General features: G+C 40.3%; 1 protein-coding gene across 1 annotated transcript in view; it reads left to right on the top strand.

The window, feature by feature from the left end:
• CACNG3 (calcium voltage-gated channel auxiliary subunit gamma 3) overlaps positions 1-14,945 on the top strand; it is a 66,587-nt gene extending 51,642 nt beyond the window's left edge. The window contains exons 2-4 of the mRNA XM_072417573.1: positions 8,166-8,249; positions 11,323-11,463; positions 13,093-14,945. Of these exons, the coding sequence (XP_072273674.1) occupies positions 8,166-8,249; positions 11,323-11,463; positions 13,093-13,610 (743 nt within the window). The 3' untranslated portion in view covers positions 13,611-14,945. The remainder of the gene's footprint in view (positions 1-8,165; positions 8,250-11,322; positions 11,464-13,092) is intronic.
• Positions 14,946-17,639: the final 2,694 nt, after the last annotated feature.

Below are 17,639 nucleotides of genomic sequence, written 5' to 3'. Positions count from 1 at the left end.
AGCATACTTGCTGCCTCATGCTGTGACCAAGTTTAATTTTTTACCAAAAATGACAAAGTTACGTCTAAAGCCCAAGTCTAAAGCCCAAATCCCATTTATACTCAAATATAAACCAATCCAAAGATAAACTTTTACAGCTAAATCCAGGGCATAATATGCAACCATAACTGCTAACATTCAAAACAGTAATCAACAGAAATACCAATAAAATGATTGTGAATAAATACATTCATTATTTGGTATTTTTAAAACATTTATTTAAAAGGGGAGAAATCAAAATCACATCCAGCCTGTTTATGTTTTTTTTCCGCTTTTTACAGGTTAAAGCATCCTTTCTCTACCTTTTTAATATGGGGTAATCTTTGAAATAACTATCAGGTTTTTAGGGTACCCCTATTATAAATTCTTTATCCACAGCGTACAATATATTAGTGTGATGGTGAGAAGAATGCCTCTTACATTGCTGGCCAGTGGGATGAATATTATGCTTACATATGGCCTTAATCAAAAAACATTGGTTTCACATAAACTGACCTGTGAAGTACAAATTTCTCAAGGACCCCTAGCAACTTATGGAAGAAACCTTGGGTTCAGTGGAACCGTTGTTAAGAAACATTGGATTGAAATATTTTGTACTTTTGTGTTGATGGGTCACTTGCTTTTCTGTTATCTTCTGTGCATTATTGTTGGAAACCAGTATATGACGCTGTGTTCCTATCTTAAGTATGCAACAAAGTCTAATCATTTCTTAGATGTTCAGAGTTTGTTATACACTTTACATGGGGACATAGCCCCAGCTAGTGTGTGACCCAAGTATAAACCAAGATTGTTTTCCTAATGGCATTTTCATTTTTTTTTATCTCAGTTTATATTTGAGTATTTATAGTAAATGTTAGGTTGAATTTGGCTAAATATGTCCCAAGCACTTGAGCAAAAAAGATGTGTAAAGTCTTACAAATGATTTTTTTTATAAATAGCAGCCACAGAGTAGAAAAGTCTCTCCCGGCTGCAATGCTACAGAAAAGGACCCGTGCTATTTGCAGGGAAACAGTGGTTTCACTGCAGTGGTCCAAGACTGGTTAACCCGCCTAATAAAAACCATCTTAGAAGACCATCTTTTATATTAATCTAAAACTTATCATGGTATAAAAATACGAAATACAAGGTAATACAATATAAAAATACAAATACAATCTAATTTTTTTATAAAAGACCCCCTTATTATGTACCGCCATTTTCTACAAGGCTTAAGTTGGAACCCAAGGCCTGTTGTTAAAATTTCCAGCCAGGATTGATCTTTAGGTTTATATTCAGACTAGTTAGCTGGACCTGTACAATGTCACTCAGCATCGTGTCCTCTTCTACATGGAGCATTCTGAATTACTGAGCCGTTACATGAAGACCTGCTCATTCTCCTCTCCACCCCTCTGCACTCGGGGCACAATTAGAGGGAAGATGAGAGGCAGCGATCCTTGGTGACATGTCTCTTGGAACAGCTAGAGCATCCGCCGTGCCTGTAATGGAAATGAGAAATGTGAAGAAGCCTTATTCCATGACATATGCCAATTATACAGGTTTGTGCAGTCAGTGAGCGAATGCAGCCGTATTCTCTTATTTCCAGTATTACATTTTTGGGAAATTTATATAACATTCACCTGACGGTAGATTATACTGAGACTGCTTAACTGTTCTACCTGCACTGCACTTGGCTATCGGAAGTCAAAAAAAAGAATGTGACCCCAAATCTCAACTGGATCCTAACACTAAAGCAGTAAATCTGACATTCATCAAATATTCTATGGTGGAGAATCAATCACTGCCATTGAAAACACATGGTCATGGACAAGTCTTGCTAGAGAAGATTGTTCACCAGAAAATGTTTGATGGACATCCGATACGGTATTGTTAGCCACCAGTAGATGGTGCTGTATCCTCAAGTAAAGTGTGTAACAAACTCTAATAATGTTTCACACAAAAATAATTTGTTATACACTTTTCATGAAGACATAGGGTCTGAGCTTTCTAAGACAGGAGAAGATAGAGAAGACCTATTTCGGATTGCAGAGTGTTTTTACTGTTTTAACTATGGGATTAGTGAACTGGTCTTATTTTTGCAGATGCTTTTTTTTTTTATTTGGAACATGCCTTCAGGTTTTGTTTAATGATAATTTTCTTTATCTGAGAATGTCTTTTCAGTCTGTCCTTTCTTCTCTTTGATTTCCTAAATGTGCTGTTAAACCATTTATTGTGCTGGGAGAGACATTGGTTTGGTGAGCCATGGAGCTGCATATACCATATCTTCTGCACAGGATTTTATCATACTGGATTATTAGGGTATCTGGGTGCATTGGTTCTATAAAAGTTTAAAGTGAAATCTGAAATACCAAACATGCGCTGTTAGCTGTCTCATACTCTTCCTTTCCCCCCCTGTGGTGGAACCACACGATTGGCAGCTCCTGGACCCACAGAAAACTGCACCATGGGTAACCAGATTTGCATCTGGCTGCAGCAAATCTGCAACCAACAACCAGCAAAAGGCAACAAGTCAAAACCTCTCCCAAGGTTGGCCCCTTTTAAGATAAGTTTCTGACACAAGATAAATATATAGAGTACTGTGCTTAAGGGGGCGCTCTTTATGGATTACTGAAGAGCAAAGGGACTCATGTCAGGACATTCCTGCTGCCCCTGGGACCTGGCTAGGACAAGGAGGGCCTGCAGACAGGACTACTAGGTGGATGAGCTGGATTCCCAATGGCTAAGGACTTGGCTCAGCTGGGAGAAGCTAAAGGATTGGACCCAGAAGAAACGTCCTTAAGACAGGATCCTGTTGGTGCTGAATTATAAATAGCCATTCATAGAAGGACCCACTCCAGAGTAGAAATGCTTCTCTCATATTTGACTATAAATTTAGAAGTTTAGCAAGGATGCTAAAGGTTAGCTGTTAGTATTGGGTGTAAAGATTGTTTCTTCTGTGGCTATTCTGGACCTCTGCTGTCCTAACCATGACTGGGTATATGTTAAATTACAATAAACCCTTAATATAGATTTAATTCAGCCTTTATGAGTTTCTTCTGCAATGCTACTAGAAAGGACCTGGGTATAAACTGGTAGGCTGTACAGGGGTGAGATCTACACTGTGATGTGCAAGGTTCCAACCTCTCCTTTTCACTTGAGGTTGTGACTGAATTGATCCTGTGAATCACAGTGGGTCCGGAATGGTCCTTATTCCCATGCCTAACCATTCCCCTCTCTCCTGAAAACAGAAAAGGAACGGTGCATGTTTAGGCCATACAAAAACTGGAACACACTGGCTGCATCGCCATTCATTGCCACTCTAACACACCTTGCCAATGCATGTACGTTGCAGCACACCACAATGCTCAGTAACACTCTAGCTTCAAAATAAAGTTGCAAAAAGATAATTTACTGAAAATCCACAAAATAATTTGTGCAAGTAGTCACTGATCCAAATTTCATTTCCAGACACAAGTCCATGGTAACACACCAAAATGCACAGAGGTGGGCTGCATTGCAAAAAAAAAAATAGTACAAGCACCTTTTTGGTGTGCCATGGTGCGTTGGTCATTCCATTCAAGTGAATGGGCTGCCCTCATTCATTGTGCACTGCAACTGTGATTCAATAGAGTTAATTAGGCTCTCTATGACTGGGGGGATACACTTTCGTCAGTAAAGTTGCGTTATCTAGCAAACCTGGAATGCATTTCTTCAAAGTCATATGCTATTTGCTAGCAAATGTTTTGAATCCTGAATCAGATCCATTTCAGGTTACTAGATCACCCAGCTTCACTGATGAAAGTGTGTCCTCTCCAGCCTCCAGAGCTTTAATAAATCAGGGCCAATGTGTAGGTTGGGACTGACTCAAGCAGCGTTTTTGTTCAACAGTGAGTTTTTTGTAGGCTAAATACTTGTTGGCAAAGGGTTCTATAAATGTTGGCATGGATTGTGTAGTTTGGTGATTACCTTTACTTTGTGATTATAACCTTTTAATGCTGTTTATTGAGATGACAAGGAACGTAAAATCTGGATGATTTGATGATCTGGTAGAAAAGTGGCCCAGTATGCATTTAGCAGCGTTGTAATAAATACAGGCATTCGGTGAACCATTTTTAGCAGATTTTTTATGGATGCTGGATAGGCAACAGATTACAGTACCCAAGGCCATATTCCAAGAATGACTTCCATTCCTTCCTGTTTAGCTTGACCCACATCCAGGCCATCTGCATCGAGCTAAACAATATCACAGTGTAGATCTCACCCCTGTACAGCCTACCAGTTTATACCCAGGTCCTTTCTAGTAGCATTGCAGAAGAAACTCATAAAGGCTGAATTAAATCTATATTAAGGGTTTATTGTAATTTAACATATACCCAGTCATGGTTAGGACAGCAGAGGTCCAGAATAGCCACAGAAGAAACAATCTTTACACCCAATACTAACAGCTACCCTTTAGCATCCTTGCTAAACTTCTAAATTTATAGTCAAATATGAGAGAAGCATTTCTTCTCTGGAGTGGGTCCTTCTATGAATGGCTATTTATAATTCAGCACCAACAGGATCCTGTCTTAAGGACGTTTCTTCTGGGTCCAATCCTTTAGCTTCGCCCTGCTGAGCCAAGTCCTTAGCCATTGGGAATCCAGCTCATCCGCCTGGTAGTCCTGTCTGCAGGCCCTCCTTGTCCTAGCCAGGTCCCAGGGGCAGCAGGGATGTCCTGACATGAGTCCCTTTGCTCTTCAGTAATCCATGAAGTGCGCCCCCTTAAGCACAGTACTCTATATATTTATCTTGTGTCAGAAACTTATCTTAAAAGGGGCCAAAAAGTGTAGTCATTAGCCCAAAAATGGTGCACCAGGGCAGTGATTGGCTGCTAGCTTGCTAAGACTGGGTTCCTTCTCTGCAACAGAAAGTAGCAAACCATCACTACGTGGGAAGAACCAATATCTAAAACTGCCCAGGATCCACTTACTTTGACCTCTAAACCCCAAAGGAACACTGTTATAATAATGAGGAGCTACACAAAATAGCCTTTGGACATTGTTGCCCATTCAGCATCGATAGAAAGTCAAATTCCTGCTAAAATTTCTAGCACTGCATATTGTAATCATGGCTAAGTAATTTGGGAATGGAGAGATATCTGATGTTGAGATGATACCAATGACACCTAGGTTTTATTGTGGACTGAGCACGGCTGCTTTCCTAGTTATCAACAACATACAGATAAGAGGAATGAGGAAGGAAAACTATCTCACTTAGTGCAGCAAAAATGTGGACACTTCACAACTCCGTCTGGTTCATTACATTTGTCCTTCCCTCCAGCGTAGAATTGATTTTCCTCTCTCTCTCTTCACACACCATAGAAGGTACCCAAGCACATGATGATGCTAGAGTATTCCACTGGATTAACTATTTCCCTTTCTCCAATAATTCATGCACTGTGAAAGCTACGGTGTTACTCCATTTTAACAAGGCAAAAAAAGAACATTTTCCTGGACCCACTAGAAGACGAAAATCCAGCTTATAGTTTTCGGCTTGCAGACACATTTATAGTCTATGTGAAGTTATATTAAGTTAAAGGAGGAATTATTCGATGAGTTGATTACAGTTCTGATTCATTGTTGGTCTGTAAAAGATGATTTGACAATCTATGAGTTGTTTTGCACTGTTTGGTGGGGGTCTGAAAACACAAATACGATGCTGTTCTGGTCAAAGTAGAACTATGGCTGCTCTCAAAGAGTTTTCCTGGAATGCTTTACAAATTCCTGTTGATCCAACCAGTGGTGTCCACCTAATGCTTCTCTCTGTAATGATGTGGCAATAATGCCGCACTGCTTGAATTTAGACCACAATTATGCCAACACACTACATTCTGTATGCATGTCTTTGTGCCATTTCAGCCTAATGGTTGACTGCGGCATTCTACCACAGCTTCAACGGCACTCCCAACCTCTCCTATTTACCTGAATGGCAACAGTGGGGAACCATATTGTGCACAGCTGTGGTTAGTGTGGTGTAATTTCCTTAAGTGACAAGTCATTTCTGGCCACATGGTTGTTTTTACTCCTCTGGAGGTATAACCTCACCACAACTGTAATTACATTCACCTGCATGGCAAACCACTTGCCAAATGTTGCAAATGGCACTGAAAACCACATAGTTTTGGTTTAAAAACCTAAAAGTTAAAACCTAATAGTTGAATAGGAGAACTTGGGAATGCCTAACCATGTGGTTTTTGACAGGAAGTCTATAATGGTCCTTGGTGAACACTGCAGAAAAAAAGAGTTGAGAGTGCGCGGAAACTCATCTTTGAGTAAAGAAATTCTTCACAGTCTCCGTCTGCCCACTGTCAGCACTTTATACAAAAACTGACATGGAAATGAACAGTATTCATCAGCATGGCCACGTGATAAGCACTCAGATACCTTACATATACCCATCTGGGATATCTACCATAGTGGGAAGTACAGGCAATATCAAACCATCTGGATGGAGCTAAACAATATCACAGTGTAGATCTCACCCCGTACAGCCTACCACTTTTTACCCAGGTGCTTTCTAGTAGCATGGCAGAAAGAAACTCATAAAGACTGATGTAAATCTATATTGAGGGTTTATTGTAATTAGGCATATATGGAGAGAGGGTTAGGGCAGCAGAAGGCCAGATTAGCCACAGAAGAAGCAATCCATACAGCCAATACTGACAGCTATTGAGAGAAGCATTCTTCCTCTAGAGTGGGTCCCCCTATGAATGACTGTCCGAAGTTCATCACCAACAGTATCCTGTCCTAAGGACCTTTCTTCAGGGTCCAATCCTTTAGCTTCTCCCTGCTGAAGCCAAGGTCTTACCATTTGGAATCCAGCTAATCCGCCTTGTGGTCCTGTCTGCAGGCCCTCCTTGTCCTAGCCAGGTCCCAGGGGCAGCAGGGATGTCCTGACATGAGTCCCTTAGCTCTTCAGTAATTAATGGAGAGGGCCCCCTTTAGCACAGTTCTCCATTAATTTACCTTGTGTCAGAAACCCACCTTAAAAGGGGCAATGGAAGATGGTAATGAACAGTCTTCATCAGCATGGCCACATGATAAGCAATCAGATACTTTACATATACCCATCTGAGATATCTGCCATAGGTTTCAAAGCACAGTGGGAAGCACAGGCAATATCAAACCATCATAAGATATTATTGGATGCAACCTGCATTACAAACTATACTATGAAGATGAAAGAGAACAAAAGAAGGCAGCTGGCAAAACCACCAGAATGTAATCGGTAGAGGTTACGTAAAGGTTTTTTCTCATTTTGTTGTCTGTTCAGCACCCATGAATATTAATCCAGAATCATGAGTTTTGGACTCTTTTTTTGAATTGTTAAATATATGCTATGTTAGAGGGTAATATATAGTACATCTTGAAGCATTGTGTCTTAGCAATATCCTCAAAAATGTATTTAGTGCCTCACATTCTCCATTCTGACCATTGGGTTTGTCATTATTCTTAGGTACTTCAGTTCTGCAGTTCCATGGCTGTATATATAGTGTGAAATCTAAAACTATATACACACGTTAGATCTTTTGTGATTGTTTCCAGTGAGAAACTATCGAACAAGTGTTGTAGACACAGCGCAATTGTGTTCTAAGGAGATTGGAGTGTGGACTGGCACTTCGTTGTGGTTGTTCCCAATCAGGGCAGATTGATTGACAACATTGGGGGACCACTGAATATGTTGAACATGACCATTCAACTTCAGCTATATGATGTGCGAACATATGTTAGGACACATTTGCCTCTGACTGCTTACCAGAAGAAGTCATGGTAAGTCCATAAAGATCCGATGCAGTTAGACAACTGGCAATACTGGTGACCGCTTCTTTACTATGTCTTTTGTTGGGCACAACTTCCCACTTTAAAATGAGAAATGTGCACCCATGAGAGAGTACGATAGGCCTACTAGTGTATTTGGTTCTGCGTCTGAACTAGATAGAATTAAGAAGCTCCGCCATTCCAGAAGGGTTAAACAGGAGATTACGTCGGCTTTGTGTTTTGTCTGCGTTAATGCCTCGCAGGACGCCTCATCTCCCAAGAGAGAGGTTTAAGTCCCCGAATGATTTTGGCCCAATTGCTGCTTTTGTGTAACTAGCTATCTCTCTCCCGCAGGAGCCTTCCGAGGAATGTGCAAGAAAATTGACCATTTTCCTGAGGACGCTGATTATGAACAGGACACGGCGGAGTACTTACTGCGTAAGGACTTTACCTTGCATGATTGCGCTGTTTGCTCTTTAACCTCAATGCAGTGAAAGGCAACACGTAGATCTTTAGCAATTTCGGTATGAATGGGGACGAGCAATGGGGAAAGCGTGGGGGTTGTGACACAGGCAGACCCAAACATCCTTATCTGCTCTTAATAATAAAGGAAACTACTCAACGAGCCAAGAGAATAAGATTGCCTGAGAATTCTATTTGCTCGGTTTGGATCTGTCGGTGAATTCAGAGGAGGAAAAGTAATTTAAGTTTTTCTTTTTTAAAAAAAAGGAAACTAAATGGGGTCAGTTATTTTCTAGCTCAAAAGTTTTTATAATATTGTCTTATATGTTTTTATTGTCTATATTAAATCTTTGTGTAACAAATATTTATTACATGACAATGACAGCTCCCTTCGTCCAACTGATAACTTCAGATTTAGTTGTCTGATAAAAAAATGATCATTTTTGAATTGTAAACTTAAAATTTCAGCAAATCTAAAAAGTATTTAGTAAAACAGTGGATAAAGCTCGGAGCTCCTTTTAGGAGTGCATAATATCAATAATACAGAAGAGAATTTATACTAGTTCTATATATTCTATTTGGGTACTGACATAAAATTTTGACATATATTTTCTTTGCTTACTGCCTAAGGCTAATTTTATTGGATTGGATAGATTTTCACTGCCAATCATTATTGTTTCCCCCACAACAGGCCAATGTAGTAATTAGTCACATTTAGTTGGACATGTTGCAAAATTTCAGAACTGGTGGCATTATTTTCCCACTGGGTATGAGTTCTGCTCAAAGCATTGGAATTGCCTTCAGGGCCCTTTCAGACCTACGGTATCAAACGAGAGTTTGCTTGCGGCTGCAGCCGCATTGTCGGATTTCAAGCCACAACTGCATGGCCAAAACAGCATGTTGCTTTTACAAACCCACCCATGACCATGCAAACTGCAGCTGTGTGCAAAACAAGGGTCCCAGCCTCTCCTATTTACTTGAATGGGGCAGGTTGAGACCATTGTGGAGCCTGCAGAAGACTGCTGCAGTTTACAGTTGGTCTGATATAACCCTTATCTACTGGAAAACAAAACAGTGGATTGTATGGCTCCTGGTTGAGTGCCAATGCTTTGCCCAAACATCAATCACACAAAATGCCTCTGTACTCTTCGACTATAGACATGCCCCCTGCTCACCTTCTGAATTCTAGCTTCCAGGTCTCTGGACTTGACTAAGCAATGGTTGACACCTTGGGGTAGGCAAGGATTAAAAAGTAACCAGGGAACCTCCAAGGCAGATAGGGCCAAATGAAAGAACAGGGGCTTAAAATATGCCAAGGGTCATGATTACATGCAAGTTTATACAGGTCCTGGCCAATTGGGGGTTGGAAGGTTCACAGGACAGGGTCAAATAATTGAATGGCAGGCTATGGAAAGAGCTCTCTTCTGCTGCTGGGAATCGCACCTACATGTTTGTAGAAGTGTGCATCCTACCAGCCTGACAAATAGGAGCACAACCCTAGGTATGTTTTCCTTTGGTTGTAGATTGGTAGTAGATTAGAACACCAATGAAACGGCATTTTATGTGCCTAACCACTCTGTATTAAATAATAATACTAACAATAATAATAATACATTTTCCCCACCATTATTTTCCTATAAAAATCAGACTTTTGGAAGTTTTACTTTATATTTTTTATAATAGTATATAAAGAATTTGGGTTTAGATATGCTTTAAGTGAACTTGCCAAAATAAAAGTTTCCCTTTAACAATAAGCTGATTTTAGCACCTTCTATGAACGCACGTAACAAAAATGTTAAAAACAACAAAATGACAGAAGGTGTCATTATAACACAATGACTCGCAGTAGGGATATGCTTCATCAGATCATCAAATCAATGGTTCAGCTTATTGCTATTGAGCTGGTTGCATTTTAATAAGAGCCAGAACACAGAGAACAAGCTTTAAAGCTCAGCTACTCAACACTCAATAATCAATGGCATCCATGCGGCTTGCCAGTTCTGGACCAATCATGTGCACAGAACTGCCTTGAGCGACCTGGCTGATAACAGCAAGATGCTCGATGGGATTCGGGATAAATAAAGATATTCTCTAACAGGTTTCTTGTGACACCGAAGCCCCTGGCAGTTCCAGGAACGGCTACAGAGTGGTTCTGTTTACTGAAAGACAGATGTCTATTTTTTGTGTCTTTTTGTACCCTGGAAACTCCAAAAATGTTTTTCTGCTGCTACGATGATAGAATAGAGGTAGACAGAGCACTGGGAATGGATTGCCTACAGGCAGTGCCTTCACAGCTGGAGAAAATACATCAAAAGCAGCCATGGTCCTACTATGTCACCCAGGTGAAAAATGTAACCGGCAATTGAATTGTCAAAGGGATACTCCAGGCAAAATGCAATTTGGTAACAGATGCATAGTCAAAAATGATGAGATTTCAGAGGCTTGAATTCTAATGGTAGAAAGTGCTAAAATCAGTGGAGTTGCCTTGAAAATGGTCCGTTTTCTATTTTGTTTGCATAGCATAAGCCTCTTTAACTCTTCTGGGTCCAATGCTTCATGGGAACCAAGACCACTCCAGACTGCTCCATCATTGGTGTAAATGGGTGATATAGTTCAGGAGAAAAATAATAATGCCTCAGTTAAAGGCAACCAAAGGACCACAAGAGCCACTGATCTTATGCATCAGGGCTTTCTGGAATGAAGGAGACTGTGACCCCCTCCCAAGTAAAAGTCGTTAGGCTGTGCTGACACGTGCACGCAAGATCAACCATTACCACTAGCAGGAAGCCAATATTGTGCAGCCATTGCATTTGGAGGAAGTGACTTAACGAGACCAATAAAAGATAAAAAAAAAAAGTATAAAAAAAGTAAAAACATTTTATGATAAATAACAATTGTTTATATAATCAGCCTTTATAATAAACCTTTAATTGCACATTGCAGAGCTTCTATAATTAGTGCAATGAGGAGGAAAGGGAAACATTTGTAAATTAGACCCAGATCTGCTTCTTCAGCTATGTTAATAACGCATGTTCTCCTCTCCATTTAGGTGCTGTACGTGCTTCCAGTATCTTCCCTATCCTTAGTGTGGGTCTTCTCTTCTTTGGAGGTCTGTGTGTGGCCGCCAGTGAGTTTTATAAAAATAGGCACAATGTGATCCTAAGTGCAGGAATCTTCTTCGTCTCAGCAGGTAAGCTCCAGGGGTGGCTCATCATGGGCCAACTTATCAATGAATACCATGGAAGTGTACAAAATGTGAATTTACACTTTTACACAAAATGTTTTAGTACCTAAAAGCTAAGCAGCAATGTAGAGATGCTCCAAAATCAGCAGTATAAAATACTTCATGATAAAAAAGGACAGCTTTCAAAATTACGGAGCTCAGATATTTCCAGTAAAGGCTCCTGAAATGCTACAGCATACAAAGACATTTTAGATAGTTGTGTTCCCACAACCTTTGAGGAAGACCATTTCCTTTTTTCTACAGTGTCCAATGCCAACAAGGTTTAATGAGTTTAGAGAAATGTAAAAATCCTGCACAGTTCCCTGACCCCATCCCTGGGGAACATCTTTGAGATGAACTAAAATGGCAATTGTGAGCAATATCTTCTCTTCCAACACCTGACTTCATAAATGCTCTAAAGGGGTGCGAATTCCCAAAGACATATTCCTTGTGAAGAGCCTCCCCCAAGGAGTGAAGGCTGGTATAGTGACAAGGGTGATGAAGTAACATGCTAATGCTAGTATTTTTGGAATGGGATGTCAAAAAATCTCATATAGATGTGATGGTTAGATGTTTTCACAAGCTTTTTGAGATGGGGAAACCCTTGAAGTAACTTCCAGATCTTCAGGGAACCCCTTCTATAATAATCTATCCTCATCTTACAGTACATAGCATGGTGGTCTGTTGGAAGAATGGTTGTTACCGTATTGGCCATTGGGAGGAATGTCACCCATACAGGTAGCCAAAAAGTTCATTGGTGTCACCTAAACTGACCTGAGAGGCACAAATTTTTTATTGCTTAAGGAACCCCCAGCAACCTCTGGAGGTACCCACGGGTTCGATAGATCCTTGGTTGAGAAACACTGTTATACGGTATATCCTTCTATGGGAGAATGTTTGTAGGGCCAGAATTTTCACAGATCAAGTGATGGGAAGGATTGGGCTTGGCTTATTCTTCTTAGCTATTTGTAACATAGTTGGATCTCATGCCCAACATATTTGAAAGTGAGAAGATATGCAATGTTTTGGATATGAGGAATTCTGTTCTATTCAAAGAACACAGGTTTTTTTGGATCATGACAAAGAAATGCTGGGATATGAGACAGCAAATTAACTATTATAAAATGTGGTCCAATTGTTCAAATGAGAAATTCTGGGGCAAAATTTAGCAAGCAGGACATAATATCGGCATATCATATATGTATGGTAAGCCTAACATGGGCCTAGGCTCGACAAGGTACCTGTGATAAAGTAAAATTGCTATCTTAGAAACATTTTCTGGTGGGTCAAGGTCAACTTTAATAAGTGGTTTAAATGGGCCTGATTTATTAAAGCACTCCAAGGCTGGAGAGGATACACTTTCATCAGTGAAGCTGGGAGATCCAGCGAACCTGCAATAAATATGGTCCAGAATTGAAAACATTTTCTAACAAATAGCAAATGACTTTTAAGAAATCCATTCCAGGTTTGCTGGATCACCCAGCTTCACTGATGAAAGTGTATCCTCTCCGGCCTTGAAGAGGTTTATTAATTCAGGCCCAATGTCTCAAAATTTCATAGGTTTACTGTTCCTTTAATGTGTTTTCTCTGTTTCAGGTCTAAGCAACATCATTGGAATAATTGTCTACATTTCAGCCAACGCTGGTGACCCCGGTCAAAGCGACTCCAAGAAAAGCAACTATTCTTATGGCTGGTCCTTCTATTTTGGGGCGCTTTCCTTTATTATAGCGGAGATGGTCGGCGTGTTAGCAGTACATATGTTCATTGAAAAGCATCGGCAAATAAGAGCCAAATCCCACTCCGACCTCTTCAAGAAATCCGCCTTTACCCGGATACCCAGCTACCGATATCGCTTCCGCCGGCGTTCCAGCTCACGTTCCACAGAGCCCCGTTCTAGAGACCCTTCCCCTGTCGGCAAAAGTTTCAACCCCATTCCCACCAGTGACATTTCCCTTTATACCTTAACAGCCCGGGATCCCACTAAGATGACTGTTGGTTCTTTACTAAACTCTGAAAGAGAGCACAACTTTCTCCAAGTTCACAACTCAATCCCCAAAGACTACAAAGAGTCTCTACATAACAACCCTTCCAACAGGCGCACAACACCGGTTTGAGGCTGGTGACCAAGAGAATTATGGGGCCTGCAGCACAGTTAGGGCATCTCAGATGAACAAGGAGGTGCCCAACACACACAACCTATCAATAAAAACCACAAACCATGGAGAAGCAAGATGTACAAAAACACAAACCACATCACTTCCTGTTTGGAACAATACAATGCCAAAATCGATACCAGATTCTGGCTTAAGGACTTGTAACGTTACGTTCTGAAAAAGCAACATTTTAGAAAGAGGGGAAGATTGTGTTATGTTATTTAAGTGCTTGTATTTTAGGGTGAAATAGAAAGCCTTTTCTAGGTAACGTCTTGGAGGTGCAGTATATAGAAGGCATATAATTATAACAGGCAGTTAGACATTTTAGAATCGCATTGTAGCATTGAGAACCATTCCAGCCAGTCAGTGCAATACAAAACTCACATTTTATAATTCTAAAAAAAAAACGTTTTATTGGATTAGAATAAATGAACAAATTACAATGTTTTATGAACCAAATATTTTGTTTTTCCAGTTGACTTATCCAAAGGCGGCTACAGGACTATAAATAAGCTAATGATTGTATTTCTAAATACAGCCCTTAACATTTTAGATGACTTCACTGAGGAGTGGGTAAAGATAAGGAATCTTACAAAAGTGACAATGTGCAAGGACTATGATGATTGTGGGGTAAGGGAGGGTATCAAGTCACACAGTCTCACGACTTGTGCTATTAACATTCATATTTCTTTTATTTTCAAAAACAACTATAGAACGAAACTTGTGTGCATGGAATATTAATGCCAGGTGCTCTGCCCCACGCAAGTTTGGAGAGGATTTTAAAGTGCTGTTGTGACAGGTGTGGAGGAGGTGACAAGTACACTGTATCCATGAGGACCGTCTTAGCCAATCCAAGAACTCAAAACCAATGGCTTTGTGTCCCCTTTTGCAGAAGGTGGGCAGAAAGAAGCATTTTGATTGGATAGCACAACCAAACTGCAAAAAACGAGACTGCCAGACGAGGGACGATGTCTGTTCCTCGCTCATCAGTTATTAGATTATCAAAAATAAAACAGTATAGTTAGTTCAATTTTAAAGTTAGTTATTTAATGATGATAAGCTACTTGTGATGAGCAATGGATAATTCAAGACTGTTCGAGTGAAAAATAAGCTTCCATTTCAATTCAACGGGTGGTAATTGGTAAGATTTCCTGAGAAGATTTTAAAGGATGAAGCAGATCCCTACTGGAGTATTGGACTGAAATGTCTCTGAACTGGGAGGAAAAAAATGACATTCAAATCAACAAGCGATTATTTTTTGGTTATATAATTAATTATAATAAATAATAGCAACCATGTCTGTCTTGTTTCTTCAAATGCTGTGATTTGTGAGGCCTGAGGAGGTGTCTGGTGTTCATGAATTTTGGGGATAGGTCCAAACCTTGGAAATCAGTCATGTTTTTGAACTGGAAGCGTTCCAGTATCGGCATGAGGATTAAAGGGAACCTGTCTTCACATTTTTAATATTTTGTAAAAGAGTGGCTATCCCTTGTATGTAATAGGAAACCATGTTTTTACATTTTTATATTTTTTTTTGGGGGGGGGGGGACTCAAGAACTGACTGGCAGCCATCCACTGCCTGATATATTCTTTCTTTTGTAATGAGCCAATCAATGTAATTCATTTCACCTGTTACTGGTTTAAATGTTCTAGCTCAGCCTTCCTTGAACCTAAACTTACAATTTTCACTTTACATAAAAGGTTTGACAACCCTTTTATGTAAAGTAAAAATTCTGTTTGTTTTTTTGTTTTTTTTAATGAACATACCTTTTATTTAAAAAAAGAGGGGGCCACACGGCCCCCTAATTCTCGAGATTTGAATGGGAGCGCAAAGCCTCCCGGGACACCGATGTCACACATCCCAGGAGGCTCTTGGATGCTCCTTTTGCGCATGCCCAAGCATCTTAGGATTTCCCGCATGCGCAGTAAGGAAGAGGAACCAGGAAGAGGAGAGAGACCTTCGCACCAATTCACTGCGCTGTGGGATTAAAGGTAAGTGAATTTTTTTTCGTTTTGGGGGACTTTTGAGTTTAGTTCCTCTTTAACCTTTTTAACATGGAGGAACCCTTAAAATAACTTTCATTTTTTCCTCAAGGAACCCTTTCTATTATTACTATATCCAGCTCCCATTATATTAGCATGGTGAGTCAGGTCAGTAGGAAGAATTCCTCTTACATTGCTGGCCAGTGATACAAATTCTGATACAAATACACCATTCTTACACATAACCAAAAAGATCATTGGTGGTACTAAAACTGTAAGATAATTAGGGCTGACATATAGAGGGTCAGTGGGAGAGAAGGGGGTTAGTGGGCAATTGGAAAGATGTCAATATTAGGCTAAGTGCATGATAGCGCCAAGTAGAAATAATGTCACACATAAACCACAAAGGGGTAAATGTGATGTATTGTTTCAAAACAAAGAATAACTCAAATCACATAATTACAGGTAGTATACAAGACATGGGGGAATAAGTCTTTGGTGAGACATATGGTGATAAGTCTTTGAAGGGGTGTTAATAACACTCATTGCTGTTCTTACAAAATCAGTGGAGTACATAGCATGACATAGGTAAGAGTCATTTACAATAGTCTCAGTACTGACGCGTTTTGCCAGTTCGGGCTTCTTCAGAGAAAGGTGAGACGTATAGATCTTTTGCTAGGGTTCAGCAAAAAGAAACATTTTGGTTGCATGGCAGGTGTGGGGGATGTCAAAGAGTGGAGGTTAGATAGGTGCTTAGATGGTGCGTCCTTACTTTAAATAGATGAAAAGGAAGAGTAGCAGTAGGAATGATGGATTAGGCCGGACCACTTTCCAAAAAGGGTGTTGAAAATAATTCCTCTAGGACGGGGGAATAGGGAAGTTATCTTCCAAGCTGGCTAATTGGGATGTACCTGTATTGAAAAAAGGGATTCAATTGCTTACAAATCTAAGTGTGGATCAATGGGGGTGCCAGGCATTCAAGCCGCATTGTTTCACTTAAACTGACCTGAGAGGCACAAATTGCTCAAGGAACCCCTAGGAACCTCTGGAGGAACCTTTTTCTATCCAATCACATTATATATGTAAATCCAAAATATTCTTTTCAGACAGTGACACTTACACTTCTGCCAGAATACAAAGCCAGTCCCCTGATTTCTCATGCCAGATTGCTGTACTTTTAAAACACATTTTAGGATATCCAAGAAAACCAAACAATTTAGCAAATCTAACCTTTTTCTGCCTTTCTTTCCTGATTTTTTAGGAGCTGTCATCACAACCACAGCCAATGTATACAATGCCTTGTTTATATTCTCGTTTCCTTCTTTGCAACATTGCACTTGTGTAATCCCTGGAGATCATAATCTGCTGGAAGCAGACAGCCCCTGCAGAAGGTGACTTCTCTGACTCGCTTGTGTGTGTATGCAAGCTTTTTATTTAGAGGGAGGCAGTCTCCTAGGAAAGAATCCGCTGTGCTCTTTGCTCAGAAAAGTAGTGATGCATGCCAAGTCTTGAATAATTGTTGGACTTGGGTTTAAAAGGGTCAGAACTTCTGTTTGGTTTTATGGCTAGCCGTATTCATGTTGGGGAGGTTTTCTTATATCCTAATATTGCATGCAATCTCTCTAACGAGGACAGGGACAAGAGAAAAACCAACTTTTAGTTTTTAGTGGCTGAAAATTTATCAAATCAATATACAAATCATTGCACATTTATAGAGCTATGTACACTGCCTGGCCTAAAAAACAAACAAACCTGTGTTATGATCTGGGGTGATGTTAGAGAAGTGTATTATCTGGGGTGCCTATGGGGACAGTATTAGGATCTGGGGTACCTGTGGGGCAGTGGTATGATCTGCGGTGGATGTAGGAGCAGTGTTATGATGTGGGGTGCCTGTGGGGGCAGTGTTATGATGTGGGGTGCCTGTGGGGGCAGTGTTATGATATGGGGTGCCTGTGGGGGCAGTGTTATGATCTGGGGTACCTGTGGGGGCAATGTTATGATCTGGGG

The sequence above is a fragment of the Pyxicephalus adspersus genome, chromosome 7 (assembly GCF_032062135.1).
Source record: "Pyxicephalus adspersus chromosome 7, UCB_Pads_2.0, whole genome shotgun sequence".
NCBI classification, from domain to species: domain Eukaryota; kingdom Metazoa; phylum Chordata; class Amphibia; order Anura; family Pyxicephalidae; genus Pyxicephalus; species Pyxicephalus adspersus.
This window is presented reverse-complemented; position numbering and strand designations above follow the sequence as displayed.